Below are 21,268 nucleotides of genomic sequence, written 5' to 3' on the forward strand. Positions count from 1 at the left end.
GTGTGCCTACTAGTAAAGTTGCTGTTAGTGCAGGTCATACACTTTCTACATGGGTAGAAACCTTTCATTTGTGGAAAAAAAGGAGCATTTAAAGGAGGGTCTAGAACATTTGGGGCTATTCTGTTCCCCAAGGGAGTGGCTTTTCTAAAAGCGATCTGTGGATAATCTGGTAAAAAACGTCTTAAAACGGGGTCTGACATTAAGATCTTCCAATTATTACGAATTATCCTAGTAACTGACTTATGTTGGATTGAATAATTTGTCACAAAAGGGCAAACTTTCTCTGGCCTCTGATTGTCGTTGTTCTTCAACATCAGATCTCTATTTGAGTCGCCTACTTGCATCATGGTTTGTGTCAAAGTATTTTCATCGTATCCCTTTTCAAGGAACTTAGTTTTAATAATAGCAGCCTGTTTATAGTATGTATTAACATCAGTACAGTTGCGTCTAATTCTGGTGAACTGACCCTTAGGTACATTCCGCAACCAAGCCGGGTGGTGACAGCTTTCCAAGGGAATGTAACTGTTTCTATCAGTTTTCTTAAAAAATGACTCAGTTATAAGTCTTCCCTCTAGATTTATCAAAGTCAGGTCCAAAAAATTAATGTTCTCATGACTATAATTAAAAGTAAGACTAATATTAAGAGAGTTAAAATTCAGAGTAGTAAAAAAATTTAAAAGTGATTCTTCATCGCCATTCCATATGAGGAGGATGTCATCTATGTATCTCCTGTAAAAGGAGAGTTCGGGCCAATCTCTAGCATAGATGACATCCTCCTCCCACCTGGCCATAAACAAATTCGCCAGGCTGGGGGCGAATTTCGCCCATATCGCCACTCCCTTAGTCTGTAAATAGAACTGGCGATTAAACCAAAAATGGTTCTTTGTCATTGCGAATTCCAAAAGTATTAAGATAAAATCTTTCTGTAAAATAGGTATATCGCTAAAATCATCTAAGAAAAACCTCACTGCTTCCATACCATCCGAGTGGTTTATATTAGTATATAAGGAGGCTACGTCAGCTGTAACCAAGAATGTATCCGAATTAGTAGATATATCTTTAATATCTTGAAGAACCTGCTTTGTGTCTTTAAGATATGCTGGCGTTTTCGTCACGAGTGGCTGTAGGAAATGATCTATATATTTACCTATCCTGGCCGTTAGAGATCCTATGCCGCTTATTATTGGCCTCCCTGGTGGATTAAGTGGATCCTTATGCACCTTAGGCAATATGTATAAGATAGGAAGCCTCGGAGATACAGGGCATAAAAATGCTTTTTCTTTCTTACTTATAATATTGTTTTCATATCCCCTTTGTATTATTGACTTGAGTTCTTTCTTATATTGAACTACTGGGTTTTTAGGTAACGGTAAATATGTATCTCCATCACTGAGGATATTCTGGACTTCTTTAATATAATCAATTTTATTGAGGACAACTACCCCTCCCCCTTTGTCCGCGGGGCGGATCACAAGGTCTTTTTTCTCTAATAATGAGTCAATAGCTTTTACTACTCTGAATTTTAACTCTCTTAATATTAGTCTTACTTTTAATTATAGTCATGAGAACATTAATTTTTTGGACCTGACTTTGATAAATCTAGAGGGAAGAATTATAACTGAGTCATTTTTTAAGAAAACTGATAGAAACAGTTACATTCCCTTGGAAAGCTGTCACCACCCGGCTTGGTTGCGGAATGTACCTAAGGGTCAGTTCACCAGAATTAGACGCAACTGTACTGATGTTAATACATACTATAAACAGGCTGCTATTATTAAAACTAAGTTCCTTGAAAAGGGATACGATGAAAATACTTTGACACAAACCATGATACAAGTAGGCGACTCAAATAGAGATCTGATGTTGAAGAACAACGACAATCAGAGGCCAGAGAAAGTTTGCCCTTTTGTGACAAATTATTCAATCCAACATAAGTCAGTTACTAGGATAATTCGTAATAATTGGAAGATCTTAATGTCAGACCCCGTTTTAAGACGTTTTCTACCAGATTATCCACAGATCGCTTTTAGAAAAGCCACTCCCTTGGGGAACAGAATAGCCCCAAATGTTCTAGACCCTCCTTTAAATGCTCCTTTTTTTCCACAAACGAAAGGTTTCTACCCATGTAGAAAGTGTATGACCTGCACTAACAGCAACTTTACTAGTAGGCATACAAGTTTTAAGTCTACAGTAAATGGTAAGATTTCTAAGATTGACGATTTCATTACTTGCACGAGTAAATATGTCGTTTATCTAATACAATGCCCTTGCCACTTACAATGCATAGGGCGAACAACCAGACGTTTGAGAGATCGTTTAAAAGAACACGTTAACAATATTAGAAAGGGCTTTAAAGATCACTCATTATCCCTCCATTATAAAACGCACCACAACAAAGATCCATCATCATTAATATTTATGGGTATTGGAATTATAAACGCACACTGGAGAGGACAAAATAAAAAAAGAGCGATCTCACAACTAGAATCTAAGTAGATATACAAACTTGGTTCTCTATACCCTAATGGCCATAACATTGAATTTGATTTAAATTGTTTTATTGATGACAGCTAATGTGCGTTTATATTGTCCCAGTATTAATGATACTCATATACTGAATGTGGTTGGTAGTGTCCAAATATCTAAATATCACCACACCTGTCATTGCGTATTCTATCCTATTTTATATGTTTTTAGATTGTTTTATTATGTACAATATTGTATCATCATGTACTAATATTGATGTTTTTGACCCCTTCTGACCATATGAAATGGACTGATTTTGGATGTATTATACTGACCTAGTTTTTTAAATTTATACTTAATAAAATATATGAGATTTTAAATATATTTATATTATATTATTTACATCTATTTTATTGCAATAGAAATGGCCATCGCACTATTATATTATTATAATTATTCATTAAGTCGCAGTATTTTTTTGCAAAATAATTTTTTACGCTATTATTTATTAATATTTATTTGAATGGTAAGCTAAATAAGAAATGACTGCTTCCAATTTTTATTAAACAATTTTTACTAAACAAACTTGGTTACATGCATTTATATATGCATACACACAATACTAGTATACCATAACAAATCACTCCTTCATTTTGAAGATGGGTTTCTTTATTTATAACCAATACCTCTTTAAAAGCTTATTTTACATAATAATAGCAATATATATATAGCCATGAGTCGGTGATCTGTGCTCATGACTAAAAGATAGACAGGAGATTTGGCTTTCTCCTATCTGTAATACAGCGCCGCCTTGTATGGTTTTAATGGACACTAGGGAAAACAATTGTATTCTCCCTAGCGATCCACGGCAAAATGGCGCCGATGTACTGCGCATGCGCGAAACGCCGGCAAAATGGCCGCCGCGACTAGCGCGATTGCCATTTCTGTGCATAAATAGATGGGGTAAGATGTCCTGCTGTAAGCCCTGCGCCCTTTGAAAACGTGCATCGCACGAAACGCGTCAGGGGGGCTACAGCTCATGGACATCTAGCCACTATATGTGGCCAACATTTATTGTCAGTAGAATTTTTGTTACTTGCTTTGACTAAAATAAATTTAAGTCAAACAGCATTACACTATGTGGCGTCCTTTATTGGGCTCTCCTTGAGAGCACCATCTCCCACAGTGCCTTTTTTTGGACTAAGGAGTATCTTTGACGCCCTTACCATTTGGTGAATCCGGATTACTGCTCTTCGCGGTGCCAAAGAGGATGGTGTGGAGTGCGATCTGACCAGAGACTGGATGCCAGAGACATTCTGAAGAGTTTATCTCTCTACATGCGTATTTTATACGCACTTCTGGTGAGTGCGCACTCTATTCACTCCTAGGATTCTCTTTACCCTTCCTACCACCATTGATTTGGGATGTGGACTGTGTGTGTGCTTTAAACACTTCTATTGATTAGCGCACTGTCTATTATTGTACCTATATTCATATATATATATACATATATACCTTTAGAGCATTCCTTTTGCACTCTGATCCAAAGCGCTGCACCTATCCTTCTCCCTTTATTGATTACTGAAAGGTTTTTGGTTACCTTTGTTTGGTGTTTCAGCTGCTTACATTAACTTACTCGTAGCGCTCGCTATACTTTTGTTACACCCTGTTGAAAAAGAATCCCCCCCTTTTAAAATAACCACATTTTGTTGCTTTGCAGTCTGAAATGAAGACATACACAGTTTTTGTTTTATCTAGCTGTATTTACTCAGTGCAACTTCTACCATCTAAGTGAAAGATATAACACCAACAAGTCAGAAAAGAAATTAAAAAATTCAAAAACAGAATTACTGAGTTGGAAAAGGGATCATCCCCCCCTTCTAAAAATGACTTGTAGACTCAATCAGGTGTAGCTAATAACCTTCTCAATGGCACACAAAGCCATTTGACTTTCTGTTGTGATTAGCTCAGCATGAAAAGAGCTTTCCTGGAGCATTTCAGTCCCTGGTAGTGCAACTGAAGTGAACCATCAACTATGGGTGGCAAGGCGCTGTCAAAAGATCTCTGGGATAAAGTTCAAAGGCTTTATCAGTACCTAGAAGCACAGTGAAGTATTTTATTAAGAAGTGAAAGGTATTTGGTAGAACACAGACCCTCCCTGGATCAGGATGTCACTCCAAACTGGATGAAAGAGCCAGGAAGAAACTGTTCAGAGAGGCTACCAAGAGGCCTATGGCAACTCTGAAGCAATTGCAGGAAAATATGACAAAGAATGGTCATTGTGTGCATGTGACATTTTCACAAATTCTCCACAAATGTGGCTTCTCTGGGAGGGTTGCAAGAAAAAAGTCCACTGTTCAAGACAGTCCACATGCATTCACCACTGAGCTTTGCCAAAACACACCTTGAAGATTCTCAGGCCACATGGAAAAAGGTGTTCTGGTCAGATGAGACTAAAAATGAATTATTTGGCCTCAACACTAAACGATATGTCTGGTGGAAATTCAATACATCTCACCATCCAAAGAACACCATTCCTACAGTAAAGCATGGAGGTGGTGATATCCTGTTATGGAAAGGGGGGTGCTCTCTGCAGCAGGGAAAAGATGGATGGGGCAAAATACCATCAAATTCTTGAGGAAAATCTGCTGCCCTCTGCCAGAAAGTTGTCAATGGGAAGAAGATTTACTTTCCAACACTACAATGACCCAGATCACACAGTAAAAATGAACTCACAGTGGTTGGAGGAGAAAAAGGTGACTGTCCTTACATGGCCTAGTCAGAGCCCAGACTTAAACCTCTTTGAAAATCTGTGGAAAGACTGCAGTCCACAAACGGTCACCATCACATTTAAGTGAACTTGAGTAGTTCTGCAAAGAAGAGCTGGCTAATATTGCAAAGTTAGAAGAGACATATCCCAACAGACTAAAGGCTGGAATTAAAGCAAAAGGGGTTCAACAAAATACTGAACCTTTTTCCAACTCAGCGATTCTGTTTAATTTTTTAATTTTTATCTGTCATGTTGGTGTTATATCTTTCACTTTGATGTTATAAGTTATAAGTTGAGTAAATACAGCTGGATAAAACAAAAACTGTGTCTGTCTTCATTTCAGGCTGCAAAGCAACAAAATGTGATTATTGTAAAGGGGGTGATTCTTTTTCTATACCCACTCTATGTGACTGGGGATTGGTATCAGAGGAACCCTATAATAATATGGAAGTGTGGGTAAGTCCTTTTTAGTGCATGAATCCAGTCTAACTAAGATAGCTAGATACTGTGCTGAGAGTGGAGAAGGTTAGGAAGTTCTTTAAAATGAGGGCATATTGGACTTGTAGAGCGAATTAAAAGAAGTATTGAGGTAAGACAGTGAGGTAGACCAGGTAAAGTACTTCTCTTGAAGCTAGTGGAGAAGATAGGGGCTCAAATTTAATTTTAGGCTTTGGATTTGACTTCATTGACCTGAAGATTGAAATAGATACAAAGGGTGTTAAACCAAATTGGCAGTATAATGTGGGGGAAAGAGGCATGCAAAATGATGGCATCTGCGAACATCTTTAATGTATGGTGCTTGCTGGCAAGTTCTAGGCCCTGGATGTCAGGATGTACTCAAATGGTGACTCCCAGGGGCTCTAGGGTCAAAACGAATATAGTCAGTGATAAAGGACAGCCCTGTCTGGTGCCACAGCTTATTGGCAAGGATTCAGAGTGAATCCAGCGTATTTTATTGTGGCCGTCAGCTGGGGATATAGGGCCTTGACCCAGGATATAAAATCATAAATTGCCAGGAAAGGGAGCCAATGGTCTTGTGCACATCCAGGGAGAACAACCAGGTTCTGGAGTTAAAAATGGGTTGTATTGCCTGACCAATATTGCCGCTTGCTCCTCTCAAGGGGACAAAGCCTACCTGGTCTTTGTAGATGAGATGACTCCGGAAGAAGTTTATTATAGTGACAAGGATATTCAACAAGGTCTTTACATCTGTTTTCAAAAGTGATATTGGTCTGTGGTTAGACCAAGAATGGAGATTGCCGGTTGGTTTGGGAATCATGACTATGCTAGACTGTAATGATTTTTGGAGGAAGGAGTTGCCTTTCTTAATTAAAGGTAGTTAATAAATGTGAGATCAGGACCTCCGAAAATGTCCTGTAGGATAAGGCAGTGTAGCCATTCGGCCAGGTTTGAGGTTTTTGATTGCCAGGTGGCATTCCTCTGCCATATTGTCAGCATTTAGGGAGGAAAGGTTCTGTTCAAAGATGGTAAGAAATGGGAAATCTTGGGTTACCAGTAAGTACGTGGTGTATAGTTCTAAGGTCTACAGGTTTTGGTTGTGGTGCTATATGATGCAGTTATTTATCTAGCATAGTTTCAGGTTTATTGATATGTATGTAAAATTATAGTTTTGTTCAGCGCAACTGCCTTTCTGCTGTCTGAAAGACATAGGCTTAATTCAGTCTTGAGTTTATCTAGTTAAAGACATGAGCTAGGAGTGGTCTGCTCCACTTCTGACTCCATTTTTGCCTGTGTTAGTCCCTCTGGCACCATTGATGTATCAAGTGGCCTCTCACAACTATATTGTATCCTTTCCATTTTATTAATTGGATAACTTTCTGTGGAGACTGTCCCAAACTTATCTAAAATTTCAGGATGGGATAGTAAGAAGTTATTCAGGGTCCAAGAGGATGGCGTGGGCCTTTGTAGGAGGGAATGGTAGCAAAGATCAGCAGCAGGACAGGAAAGTGTTAATTGTTGTCTTTGCAGGGAGTGCTTCTTTTTAGTTTTTTTAAATGGTGACAAAGTTGCTTTAGGCCTAGTTCACACTGGCATTGAAAGCAGGCATTTGAGGGGCATTTTTTAACGCACTTCAAATGCCTATGCAAACTATGGACAGCACACAGTGCTGTTCACATTGTCAAATCATGAAGCATTAGCGTCGCTTCAAAACTGAAGCCTCACGTTGAGTCTGAAGGAGTTTAAAGCCTTTCAGCACCCCCTCATTCAAGTCTATGGGGATGCTTTACAAACGTACTGGCAGGTGTTTGCAGTACAGTTTCAGGGCATTCATAACATAACGGTTTATTATAGGCATTTGTAGTGCGGTTTTAATGCTTAAGAAACCCATCCAAACCATGATAGGGCGTTCGGGGAGCATTTTTAACACTTGTAAAACACCTAACGCCCATACTAAAGCTCATTAACGCCTGTCTAACACCCATACTAAAGCTCATTAACGCCTGTCTAACGCCCATACTAAAGCTTGCCTAACGCCCATACTAAAGCTTGCCTAACGCCCATACTAAAGCTTGCCTAACGCCCATACTAAAGCTTGTCTACCGCCCATACTAAAGCTTGTCTACCGCCCATACTAAAGCTCAATAACGCCTGTCTACCGCCCATACTAAAGCTCATTAACGCTTGTCTAACGCCCATACTAAAGCTCATTAACGCCTGTCTAACGCCCATACTAAAGCTCATTAACGCTTGTCTAACGCCCATACTAAAGCATGTCTAACGCCCATACTAAAGCTCATTAACGCCTGTCTACCCCCCATACTAAAGCTCATTAACGCCTAACGCCCATACTAAAGCTCGTTAACTCCTGTCTACCACCCATACTAAAGCTCATTAACGCCTGTCTAACGCCCATACTAAAGCTCATTAACGCCTGTCTAACGCCCATACTAAAGCTATAGGAGCATTTGTTAAGAATTAGAAATTTAGTCAAGTGTGAACAAGCCCTTAAATATAAACTGTCCTGTGACAAACCTGTTGCAGATGTTTGTATCATATTCTGTTAGCAAGAAAAGCAGGGGTCTCATACCTACATAAATCCTGGAAACTAGGTTTGTGCTGGAGATTTTTCTGATATTATAGGTGTTGTATTACAGGTAAATTATTATTATTTTTATTATAGATGGGAAAAAAAGTAGTATATTATTTATAATATATTGTAGATATTGCTTGATAAATCCATGTTGGCCAGGTTTAATTTTTCCCAGCCAACTGCCATTGTTCGGTTATTTGCAGCATGTATGTTGTTTAAATCTGTATGATTTTACTTGGATGTAACACTGTAGTTTTTTTTTTTTTCAGGTCTTTGATCAGTACCTGAACTTCATTACCTTGGAGGATGACATGTTTGTGCTTTGCAACCAAAACAAAGAGCTTGTTTCATATAGAGGTAAATTTATTTATTCATTTATTTATATAAGTCTTTTGCTATCCTGTTTTATTCAATTTTGTTTTATTTGCAGATGTGCTGTGGTGCTATTACTTCTTAATGGCACCCCAAAAACACCTGCAAGTACACATATGCTAAATCGCAAAAGGACTCATCGTACTTTATTACCATGTGTTTTGATGTGATATATTTTATGGAAAAAAAATGCAATTTTTCTGCGGTAGACACCCTATTCAGACAAATAGGTTGCCCTGTTGCAACACATGCTGACCTGTGAAAAAAACCTGCACTAATGTGTGTTTTTGCACACTTGGATGTAAACTGGGGCTAATGGTTTTGTAGCTTCAGTACTGCTTCACACATGTGTGGTGCTGATTGAAGCTTAGGTTTCACAGCTTATTCACACAGCAGCTGTTCACCAGTTCAGGTCTGATTTACATCAGGTTCAGGGAAGGATCAGCTCAGGATTTTATCCTGTTCACACGTCAGGTTTAGAAACGGTTCCCATAGAAGTAAATAGCCTGAACCGGACCGCACTACTCAGATATGGGACATGATTTTTTTTTTTTTTTAAACCGCACTGAATCTACACTGACAGTGCACCAGACACACGTGAACATAGGAAGCAATGTTATTTCACATTGCATGTGGATTGGATGCGGTTCAAACTGCATCCAATTTGCATATATGTGAACGGCCACTCAAGTGGAAGTTAAGGCTAACTGTAAGTATTCTTAAACATGTTTCCCCACCTTTCCTCCTTCCTATCCTGCATAGTCTGTATAAAAATTATCTGTGTGAATACCTTTTTTTTAAATCCGATCTGGTCATTTGATCCAACAGCTACCTCTTCCCTGTGTCAGAAAGCTGCTATTGCAGGTGAGAAGAGAGAGACAGCAAACAGGTCATGGGAGCCAGTGTGTGACATCATGGCTCCAGAAATTCAAAGCTGTTGTTAAGTGCTCCCTTACATAGGGGAACTAGAATAGGTCCAAGGAGGGAGAAGGAAACATTTTTAAAAATAGTTATAGTTGGCCTTTACTACCACATTAATGCTGGAATATGAAAAACTGTGGTTAAACGTCATCTTTAATACCCACATCCACATGTACGGATATTTTATATAATCTGTTTCTTTACTTTCTGTCTTTTGAAAAAGAATAGTTGAGTCTCATAATTCTTTCCCCAGCGCTGAATAGACCTGACATCACTGACACAGAGATGGAAACCATAATGGATACCATTGTTGACAGCCTCTTCTGCTTCTTTGTCACATTAGGTAGGTTTTCAGGAACAATATATACTTTCTGCTATAATTTTGTATCTGTACCTTGGCGTAACTTTGCAATTCTATTATTTTTAAATTTAATTACATACTACTTATTGACATTGCAGCTATCGTATCTTTGTCTTCACCCTGCTCATCAGACAAGGAATCAGTATAATCACACTGCTGGTTTATTAGCCAATGATCTGTCAAACCGCATCCAACGTTATAAACCTGAATCAGAAAATAGGATTGTTGTTTTTGAAGCAGTGTGGCAGTGGTGTCTGAATTAAAAGACTAGCTGTATAGAAGTACAATACGCCTCTGACAGATAAAACTGCTCACATGTATGTAGTTCAGATGTACAGTTGTATTTAGTTGCTTGTCTGGTGTTATACTGTAATGTGAAATATTGCATATTTAAATTTAGTCAAATTATGCTTTTATTCTCTTAGAAATAAGAAATTGCAAGTGACATTAAAGGTGCTTGTAATCAATGGACTGAAAAAATGCCATAGGCAAATACCTGATTTTAATCTCAATAATTGAATGTTCCAGTTATAAACAGGAATAATGCTTCCAGCAAAGGCTCTAAGAAGAGTGGGGAAATTGCAGGTATTTGTTTATATCTATGGGGAAATGTTGCTACATCAACTGAAGAATGAGGATTGGAATAGCCTGTAATAAACTAAGAAAACTGAAGGATAACTACCTTTCGGAGAAGGTACAGTTACTTCTTTGGCCTATCCCCTGTGAACTAAAGAAGCCCTATCCAACCAAATGTATACTTTTATCTGAATTTGATCTCTAGATCTCGCAGCCAAAATCTTTCTTTTGGGTACACCTGCAAAGTCAATACCCATACACTTCTATAGAGCTGTTTCCTGAGTGTCTCCTGTTTTTAAGGTCTATGGGCTCAGCCAGGGCAAAGAATATTTTTCCGAAAGGATCTAAAAATAGCTGTCATCTGCAGCCAACTGCTTCAGTTAGGTATACTTCTGCTGTTTCGAAGAGTGGTTCCTTTAATAAAGTTATCATCATTGTTATTAGGTGTAACAAAGAGGTAAAAATTCCTCAGTCTTTAACAGCTAAGTGTTGCATCAATTTTATTTAAATGTTGTAAATTTCCTTTGGTTTAAGTGTTTTAAATTATTTAATCAAAATTTTGTTTTGTGGCTGTTAACAGAGTGGATTTTATTTGGTTATTCTCATTACTAGGTGCGGTGCCCATTATAAGATGTGCAAGAGGCAATGCTGCAGAGATGGTGGCAGTGGTGAGAATGTTTGCAATATTCAAGCTATTTTTATTTAGCTAAAGGCACTCTTATGCAGGCCATAGATGGGGAGAAAAATGGCAGATTTTTCTTTTAAAAAACGAAAATTCGGTCGTTCAAGCGGCCGACGTTACCATCAATGGTAAAAAAAATCGGCCAATTTTCATCCCTTCTACAGCTGGCAAAAAGTGTCCCTGCAGAGAGCTCCGCTATTTCTGACAGTTCTCTGACAGTTCCTTCACATTTACAGCGGTTGAAACATTGTATCTATTTGTTTCCATTTAGGATACAGATGTTTTTATTCGGAAACAAATAGATACATTGTTGCAACCGCTGTAAATGTGAAGGAACTGTCAGAGAACCGTCAGAAATAGCGGAGCTCTCTGCAGAGACACTTTTTGCTGGACTAGAATTCTTCTTATTTTCATCCTACTTCTTCTTCTTCTTCTTATTCTTCATCCTCATCCTCTTCTTCTTCATCCTCTTCTTCTTCATCATCCTCATCCTCTTCTTCTTCATCCTCATCCTCTTCTTCATCCTCATCCTCTTCTTCTTCATCCTCATCCTCTTCTTCTTCTTCATCCTCATCCTCTTCTTCTTCTTCTTCATCATCCTCATCCCCCTCCTCCTCCTCCTCTTCTTCTTCTTCTTCTTCTTCTTCTTCTTCTTCTTCTTCTTCCTCATCCCCATCCTCATCCTCTTCTTCTTCTTCTTCATCCTCATCCTCTTCTTCTTCATCCTCATCCTCTTCTTCTTCTTCTACATCCTCTTCTTCTTCTTCTTCTTCTTCTTCTTCCTCGTCCTCTTCTTCTTCTTCTTCTTCTTCCTCTTCTTCCTTCTTCCTCCTCCTCCCTCCTCCCTCCCTCCTCCCTCCTCCCCCCTCCTCCCTCCTCCCTCCTCCTCCCTCCTCCTCCCTCCTCCCTCCTCCCTCCTCCTCCCTCCTCCTTCCTCATCCTCTTCTTCTTCTTCTTCTTCTTCTTCTTCTTCTTCATCTTCTTCTTCTTCTTTTTGTCTTCCTCTTGCAGGTCACTGCTCATGCGCAGATTTTTTATCGGCAAAAAATCGGCCGATTTGCCCACTAATTGCCGCGAAAATCGGCCGATCGGCAAAATCGGCCGATTTTTTTCCAACTTTACAGGAAAAAAAAACGGCCAAAATACCAAAAAACGGCCGACCAAATAGCCCACTAACGATCCAAAAATCGGCCGATTTTATTTTCGGCCGAAAAATCGGCCGATTTTCGACCCATCTATGGCCTGCATAAGTCTATTCATAGATCTAATATTACGCTCTGGATAAACATGATTTGAGACCATGTTCATCTGAAAGATTTATTGCTAGAAAGATCAGTCTGTAGAGATGAAAATTCCATTTGTTCCTACAATTTTATCTTAGAGAACTCTCACTTTAACTTTTTTTCAGTGCTCATAGAGAGCAAAGTATATGTAGCACTTTGTCCCATTTTCCAATATGCACTATATTGTCTAAAGTATTGGGACACCTGCCTTTACACGCACATGAACTTTAATGGCATCCCAGTCTTAGTTCATAGGGTTCATTATTGAGTTGGCCTAATCTTTGCAGGTATAACATCTTCAACTCTTCTGGGAAGGCTGTCCACAAGGTTTAGGAGTGTCTATGGGAATGTTTGACCATTCTTCCAGAAGGGCATTTGTGAGGTCAGGCATTGATGTCGGATGAAAAGGCTTGGCTTGCAGTCTCTGCTCTAATTCATCCCAGAGGTGTTCTATTGTGTTGAGGTCAGGACTCTGTGCAGGCCAATCAAGTTCCTCCACCCCAAACTTGCTCATCCATGTCTTTATGGACCTTGCTTTGTGCACTGGTGTGCAGTCATGTTGCAACAGGAAGGGGCCATCCCCAAACTGTTCCCACAAAGCTGGGAGCATGCAATTGTCCAAAATGTCTTGGTATGCTGACTCCTTAAGAGTTCCCTTCACTGGAACTAAGGGGCCAAGCCCAACCCCTGAAAAACAACCCCACGCCATAAAGTAATCCCCCCTCCACCAAACTTTGCACAATGCAGTAATGCTAGTACCATTCTCCTGGCAACCGCCAAACCCAGACATGTCCATCAGAATGCCAGACAGAGAAGCATACTTTGTCACTCCAGAGAACGTCTCCACTGCTCTAGAGCCCAGTGGCGGCATGCTTTACACCAGTGCATCCAACGCTTTGCATTGCACTTGATGATGTAAGGCTTGGATGTAGCTGCTCGACCATGGAAACCCATTCCATGAAGCTCTCTACGCACTGTTGTTGTGCTATTCTGAAAGCCACACAAAGTTTGGAGGTCTCTAGCTATTGACTCTGCAGACAGTTGGTGACTTCTGCGCTCTGTGAGCTTCAGCATGCGCTGACCCCACTATCATTTTAGTGGCCTTGCTGTTGCTCCCAGTTCTTTCCACTTTGTTATAATACCATCAACAGTTGACCGTGGAATATTTATTAGGAAGGAAACTTCATAATTTCATGGATGGATTTATTGCACAGGTGGCAACCTATTATGGTACCAATCTTGAATTCACTGAGCTCCTGAGAGCGACCCATTCTTTCAGAAATTTTTGCAGAAGCAGTCTGCATGCCTAGGTGCTTGATTTTATACAGCTATTGCCATGGAGGTGATTGGAACACCTGAATCCAATGACTTGGAGGGGTGTCCCAATATTTTTGGCAATATAGTGTACATGCTAGTTATGAGGTTGGACAAGGCATGCCCCTGCAGCCATCTGACAGTGTAGTTAACAGGGAGATGGCTACATTGGTAGCTGGAACTTATCCCTAGCTCTAAGCATTTACCTCAGGCAGGCAAAATGTAGAGGGACAGGAGGCTTACACGCCATCCCTTTTCATTCTACTTGCTGTTGCTTGTCTCAGGCAAGTGCTTTGAGCTGGAGCTGAGCACCAGCTATCAATGTACTTTGGCCCCTGGAGGACAGAACACAAAAAAAGAGTTTAAGATATTGGAACAATTGTGCAAAATGTGCATTCATATTTCCCTTACCTATACTAACAAAAGTGTGCCTGTTCCAGAATAAGAAAGATTGGGTATGTAACAAACAATGCCAAAAATGTGTCTGCGGGAAAATAATGTGAAGAAGAGTGCAGAGGGTATGAGCCATAACAGCAGGTAGTATCTGCAGTAGAGGAGTGTGGAGAGTATAATGGTAGAAAAAGGAGAAAGGGAGGTGTGCCAAGGGTATGTATGTGGTCTGTATGCCCAGGAGAGGAGTTTAGAGGGTATGATTTTAGCAATATGTGAAGGAGGGGAGTGTGAAGGGTATTACTTTGGTCTGTATGTGCAAGAGAGAAGTTTGTAGGGTATGATAGTGGAAATATGTGAAGGAGAGGCGTGTAAATGGTGTGTCTGTGGTCTGTATGTGCAAGAGAGGAGTGTGGAGAATATGATGCTGGAAATATGTGAAGGAGAATAGTGGAAGGGTATGGCAAAAAGCAGAATGATTAATATTTTGATACCTAAATGGTGGCTACTGGTCATTTAATGTTTGAACATTAAAGCATATGATCATAGCCATACTGGTAAATGTGGGTAAGTGCTCCTGCATTTCGGACACCTTTCACAAAATGTACTAAAAAATAACAGCATTACAGCTAATCTCTTTACACAGATGGATTTACAGAGGAGGAATAGAGGTTGAGTGTCCAGAAAATGACCAGCTATAGTTGAAGCAGGTTTTATGACAGAGATAGATGTGGTGAGGAATGTGTCAGCAATACTGCTTTCCTCAAAACTGCTGATACACTCCCCACTGCCTCCACCGAGGTGGTGGGGAGGACCAAGAATGATGAACCAGGAGAAGTTTGTTAGTGGAATTTGGGACAATGGAGGTTAAAAGAAGACATCGAAATTTAGGCAGGGTATTAGTGGGGATTCTGTGTCATAGACTTCGGTAACAGTGGAGGGGAAGTGGAAGATGGGGTAGGGCTTTGTTGTCAGGTAATGTTTACCCAGGAAATGGGTCAGTGGAGCCAAGTTTCCCAGTGGACCAGGGTCAGTGGAAATGAGACTGATATAATCTACATGGTGCCATGAAAAAATGTGAAGGACTACTCCATTTGCAGTGGAGACTAGATGCTGAGGGGTTAAAGCTAAATTCCAGGAATTTAGAGACTTTGTAAAAAGTGCAGGCACACTATTAGTTACCGTAAGTCTAACCAAGTGTCTGCCACCTCATGGACTAATCTCTGTTACTTATATCTGACAGGTTTATGGCTCTGCTGGAGGATACACTGAGACACTCCGGGCTGTGAGAGAGCACAGCTATGTCCACCCCTCCACCCTGATGCCCATTCACAAAAGCCTTTGCATTTTGTGAATGAGTTCACATAATACAAAGGCTTCTCTGATTGGGGAGGAGGAGGGGAGGTGCGAGGATAGTGGCTGCACCGACTTCTACACCAAGGCCTGGTTCACTTCTATGCATTTTTTGGTGCTTTTTGCAGAAGCGCACTACAGTCCATTTAACATGATTTCCTATGGGACACATCTGTGCTTTTTTCAGCTGTTTCATTTTTGGAAAGGGTCAGGTACTCTTTTAAATGCAAAACAATGTTTTTGGATCAGTAGCCTTCAAAGGAGATGCTGCAGAAAAGCATGTAGAGCATTTTTTACATGTTTTGCATTTTAACACTGAGGGGTTAATGCACCTGAACTGAGAATTGGGCGTTAAGGAGTTAATGCATATATGCTGGGGAGAGTAATCTGAGGGCTTAATGAGGTTGTAAAGGCATTTATACTTACCTGCTCTGTGCAATTGTATTGCTTAGAGCGGCCTGAACCTCCTTTTCTGTGGTCTCCCACTGGTGTTTATGGCTCCTCCACTTCTTCCTGCACCGTCGTAAGAAGCTACTTCCTATGCGGGGGTCATGTGCGTTCTCGCTTTCGAGCCAGACTGTGTGTATCCATAGATGCACACAGTCTTTCCTCAACCCCTTCTCCCTGCTGTCTGCTCACAGGATTTGATTGACATCAGCAGGAGCCAATGGCTCTCACTGCTGACTCACTGATCTGTGAATGTAGGGAGAGGGAGGTTAGCTTTGCATTCGCATAGAGTTCTGTGCGCACCAAAGATGCATAAGTCTGAAAGAAGCCTTAAGTTAAAAAACAGTCTTGCAATACAACCACTTTAATGCACTTGCATTGAATATTCGTCAGTGGGGACATGGCTTGATGGCGGACTGAGTGGCTGCTTGATTCCGGAGCTCTGGTGTTCCCCGCTCATCCTGACCTTATCCTGCAGCAAATTCTCCTTTACAACCCCCCCAGTGTCCTTAGAGGTTCCAGATACCCCCCTAATGCATCGGCATGGTGAAAATTAGGCAGACAACGGCTCCTACAGCGGCAGAAAAGTTGGCCAGGTTCCCCAAGCAAGATGGTGCCGATCCCCCTGCAGACACGCTGCACGCTCTGTCTCACTTCCAGCTGGGCTCCTTGGCAGCTAGAGTGATTCCCCTCACCTCAACCCTGATTTACCTAAACCATTGGACCCCCTGTCTAATGCTGAAGCTGACCGCGAGCCTGATACTCAACCAGCTGAGCCTACATTTTCTCAGATTATGCAGGCTATACAAGACTGCAAGGCTGCCTTTACTATGCAAATAGAGACCACCCATATGGGATTCTCTTTGCTGAAACAAGATGTGCAGAGTTTACGGGAGAGAACAGGGGCGACTGAGGAACAGGTTAGCTCCATTGAGGATATGTTACACCCTTTATCTGCTACGGTCTGCTCTGCTTCAGATGAGATGGCAGCCCTTAAAGCTATATCTCTGGAGGATTTGGAAAACCGCTCCCATCGTAATAATCTCTGCTTTGTGGACTTTCCAGGGCAATCAGAGGGAACGCGCCCAGAACACTTTCTCACCTTTTGGCTACGTGAATTGTTTGGGGCTAATTCACTACCCTTCAAATTTGCTATTGAGAGAGCTCACTGTATGCCCCCACATCCACCTCCACTGGGCTCACCCCCCGCATTCACTTATTGCCCGAATCCTCAATTTTCAGGACAAGGTGACCATTCTTTGCCTGGCAAGAGAGAAAGGAGTGCTCCACTACAATCAGAACACCATCTTCATCTATCCGGACTTCTCGGTGAAGGTCCAACGCCAGCGCACATCCTGCACAGCCATGAAGGATTGCCTTCGAGTGCATGGTCTTCCATATGCAATGCTATTTCCAGCCAAGTTGCATGTTACTCATGATGGCAAAGCCCACTTCTTTACTCTTCCAAAAGATGTTTTTATCCTGGCTGGATGATCATTTTGGGCTGACACCTAGAAGGCATCGCACCTGATCCTTACTCCTGCTGGCCTTCACTCAATTTGTTGTGCTCCCGATGTTAGGATCTATGTCAGCGCTCCATATGATCCTTCTCTCAAGAAGATGTCACTGTTCCAGCTACCTGCAACAGTTGTGCCTTTTTATTTTTGCCGTGTTTACCCACTGGAATCACTATGTTTTTTTTTTTACAATGAGGGGTTGTTCTACTTCCCTCGGCCTTTTCCTAAGTTACTGGTTTATAATATTTGTTTTTTTTTACTGCTGATTTATCAGACGATGGTGGACCTGTCATATATTACTGTTACTACACTGTTTGGATATTGTTTATCCTTCTGAGGGAACTTCGGGCTCACATGATGGACCTTCGTGGCTTCACGACACCCCCTGACCCATCTGTGGGAAAACCACTGTTTTTTTCTTTTTAATTCTTTTTTTGGGATTCAAGCTCTCTGTGTTTGGGGTGAATGAGCAGGGTGGGATGGGTGGGAGCTGGGTGGTTAGTTTTTATGTTGACTCACAAATGGTCCGGATATTTTTTCTGTTTTTTTTTCTTTTTTGTCTCACGAGTTCACACTTTGTGTGTACTGCTGTTAGTCTCTACTGAGACCACTCTGGGAAGGTTTACTATACTGTGTGCTTCTTTATATTTATATGCATTTCTTATGGCTACCGCCTTGAGTTGAATTCACATCAAAAACGATCCCTAGTGTTCTCTTTCCTCAAAAAATATAAACCTCATATTATCTGTCTACAGGAGGCACACCTACCTAATTCCAAAGTTTTAGCTCTTAAATGTAACTGGCTTGCTAAATCCTTTCATGTCACCCACACTTCTTATTCCTGTCTATTCTCAAATCAATACATGCGGATATTATACAGGTGTCTGTAGATCCAGGCGGACGGTATGTTAACGCTGCAGATTGCGTCTGTCACGTTTACTTTTGTAAATTTATATGTCCCTCCTCCTTTCTCCTCAGACCTCTTAACTGCATTGTCTCTTAAGACCTTAGCCCTCCCTAGTGGCCCATTAATTTTCTATTGGTGATTTCAATGCTGTGCTGGACCCTGCTATAGATTGCTTAGGAGGGGGGGGGGGGGACACTTAATAGGAAATTTATAGACTGGATACAGGTTTATGATTTTACTGAAGTGTCGCGGTGAAACTATCCGGGTACTAAACATTATTCCTGTCATTCTGACTCTTTTCATACTATGTCTCATATAGATTGGGCTTTTGCTACTCCCATTACTTTTATCTCATTACTTTTATCTCCACTGTTTCCTATCACCCTAGAGGCATCTCTCACCATGCACCTCTTTTGTTAGAATTACAACTTCTTCCTCGTATTTGCTCCACTCTCTGGCATTTAAATCCATTGTGGCTTGAGGATGAAGTGGTACAGGGAGAATGTAAACAAGGCACTGCTGATTATTGGAATACAAACTTGCATTCTGCTACCCCGTCTGCGGAGTGGGAGGTTTTGAAAACCACTCTCAATAGAACTTTTATGTCTATTACTGGTGCTGTTCTTAAACATAACCATTTACGAACTGAATAGCTGGAAGCTGCTATGTTCCAGGCTGAGGGTAATTGCACTACTGCCCCCACTCAAACCCCCCCGGGAAACATGGTTGCATGCACGGAGAGAATATGAGCTTCGCCTATTAGATTTAACTAAGAAAAAAATGCTTTACGCTGCACAAAAAATCTTTGAACATGGTAACAAAGCTGGTTGTTTACTTGCTTACCTAGCTAGACCAGAGTCCGTTCCCACTTCCATTCCCTGTGTCTACTTACCTTCTGGTCATATTGGTACAGCTCCTCATGAAGTACTGGATGCTTTCCTGTCCTTTTATTCTTCATTATATAAATCCACGGCCCACGATATGGATCAGCACTTACTTGATTATATGGCATAGGCCTCCCAAATGTTTTGAATCCTAAAATCTGCCTTCTGGGAATTTTTGAAGATTTAATTCTCTCTAAATATGCTAAGCAGTTACTACCCATTTTGTATCTCTATGCCAAAAAAGTGATCCTTCTTACCTGGAAGGGGCCCGTATTGCCAGCCATATCACAATGGCTTACACTTGTCAGTGATTCCCTCCCTTTTACAGGCTTACCTTTGAATTGAGGAAGAAAAGAAAATTAATGGATAAACTTTGGGCTAGGTGGATTACTAATCCCTTTACCTTGACCTCTCTAAATGCAGATGTTTAGGTACTACTTTGTTGATCTCAATTCATACTAGGTGTTTTACTCCAGATGGCATAACAACCCTGTTATTGGATGTACCTCTTATAGTCTTTATACCGATGTTTTCTATCCTATGTGACCTGTGAGACCCTGCGTGGTCAATTGTCAACTTGTTTTCATTATTTTTGGACCTTGTGAGTTTTGTTGAGATGTTCACTGTAAGATAAAGTAAAAAAAAAACTTCAATAAATATATCTTTTAAAAGAAAAAAATAATTTTTGTCAGTGAGGAGTTGATGCATTTGCTTTTGAAGCAGATCACATATGCTGCAGAGAGGTCATTGAGGGGGTTAATAGTTTTAGGCTGGAGGTAGATGACTGGCAAGTTAACCATCATTCTGTGACATACGTACACCCACATTCCTGGACTATACACCCACTCTATTGTTAGTATAGCAATTAGAAACTTACTTCTGTAGAGAGGGGAAGGGGCAGAGACTGCTGCTGGAATGGAATGAGCTCTGGCATATTCGGATACTATTGTGAACCCACCTGAGCTATCCCGCCAGGAAACTGTCACTGCGGACCACCAATATGTAGCTGAGGCATTCCTGGCCCCACAGTGACACATATACAGGCCCCCTTTTATATGTGTGGATGTGGTCTGGGGAATGCCTCAGTCACTTATGATTGGTGGTCCACATTGACAGCTTCAGGATAGCTCAGGCAGGGGCAATCATACCCAAACACACCTGAGGTCATCTTTACAGTTGAACTGAGCTTCACTCTGCGCTGGACCTCGAGATTGTGTGTTTGGGCTTAGTGTGCAATGTCTACGGAAAAGAATGAACAGTGTTCATGATGCGATTTGTGTGCTGGGAGTATGTGACTGTGACGGGGTAGTCTTTTGAAAGGAAACTGGAGTGTATGCTTAAGGAGGGATCTCACTAGGTAAAAAACAGTCTGTATGCTAGAGGTGTGATGTCTCTAGGAATGGACCAAGAAAAGGCAGAATTCTCTGGTGCCAAAATGAAAATCTTACTTGGGATGACAATAGGTGTTAGTGGCTGGTCAGATGTGCATGTAAATGGTATTCTGAGCACTCCTTTTAATGAACCTCAGTATTGTCACAGTTATCACAACAAGTGCTCCATTTTGCTAATATATTTTGTTATTTGTTTGTGTCACCATGTCAACTCCTTCTTACTCTATGGGTAAATTTTATATTTTTAACTTTCCCTTGTAGAAATTGGATAAGAAGCTACGTGAAAATCTTCGAGATGCCAGAAATAGCCTGTTTACTGGAGATAATCTTGGAGCTGGACAATTTAGGTAACAGTTATGATGCTGTATTTCTAACATGTTTCACAAGTCTCTAGTTCACCTTTATCTCTAGGTAAAACGGTTTTTTTTTTTTTTTTTTCGTTTTGGATAGAGTGTGGAAGGGTTAGACCCCTTGTCAAGTGTTTATTGCTGTTTTTGCCTCCTTGCAGAAATTAACCACTCTATACTGGTGAATGAACCAAATGTATAAATAGCCCAGTGTTTTTTTTTTTGTTTTTTTTTG

At 40.7% G+C, this 21,268-nt stretch overlaps 1 protein-coding gene across 1 annotated transcript in view; it reads left to right on the plus strand.

The window, feature by feature from the left end:
- SCFD1 (sec1 family domain containing 1) overlaps window positions 1-21,268 on the plus strand; it is a 177,437-nt gene that overhangs the window by 27,693 nt on the left and 128,476 nt on the right. Inside the window, exons 6-9 of the mRNA XM_089691176.1 lie at window positions 8,558-8,645; window positions 9,835-9,924; window positions 11,131-11,186; window positions 20,948-21,033. Coding sequence (XP_089547302.1) covers window positions 8,558-8,645; window positions 9,835-9,924; window positions 11,131-11,186; window positions 20,948-21,033 — 320 coding nt within the window. The remainder of the gene's footprint in view (window positions 1-8,557; window positions 8,646-9,834; window positions 9,925-11,130; window positions 11,187-20,947; window positions 21,034-21,268) is intronic.

This window comes from Staurois parvus, unplaced genomic scaffold (assembly GCF_062004578.1).
Source record: "Staurois parvus isolate SC_StPar_1 unplaced genomic scaffold, SC_StPar_1.0 ptg000553l, whole genome shotgun sequence".
NCBI classification, from domain to species: Eukaryota; Metazoa; Chordata; class Amphibia; order Anura; family Ranidae; genus Staurois; species Staurois parvus.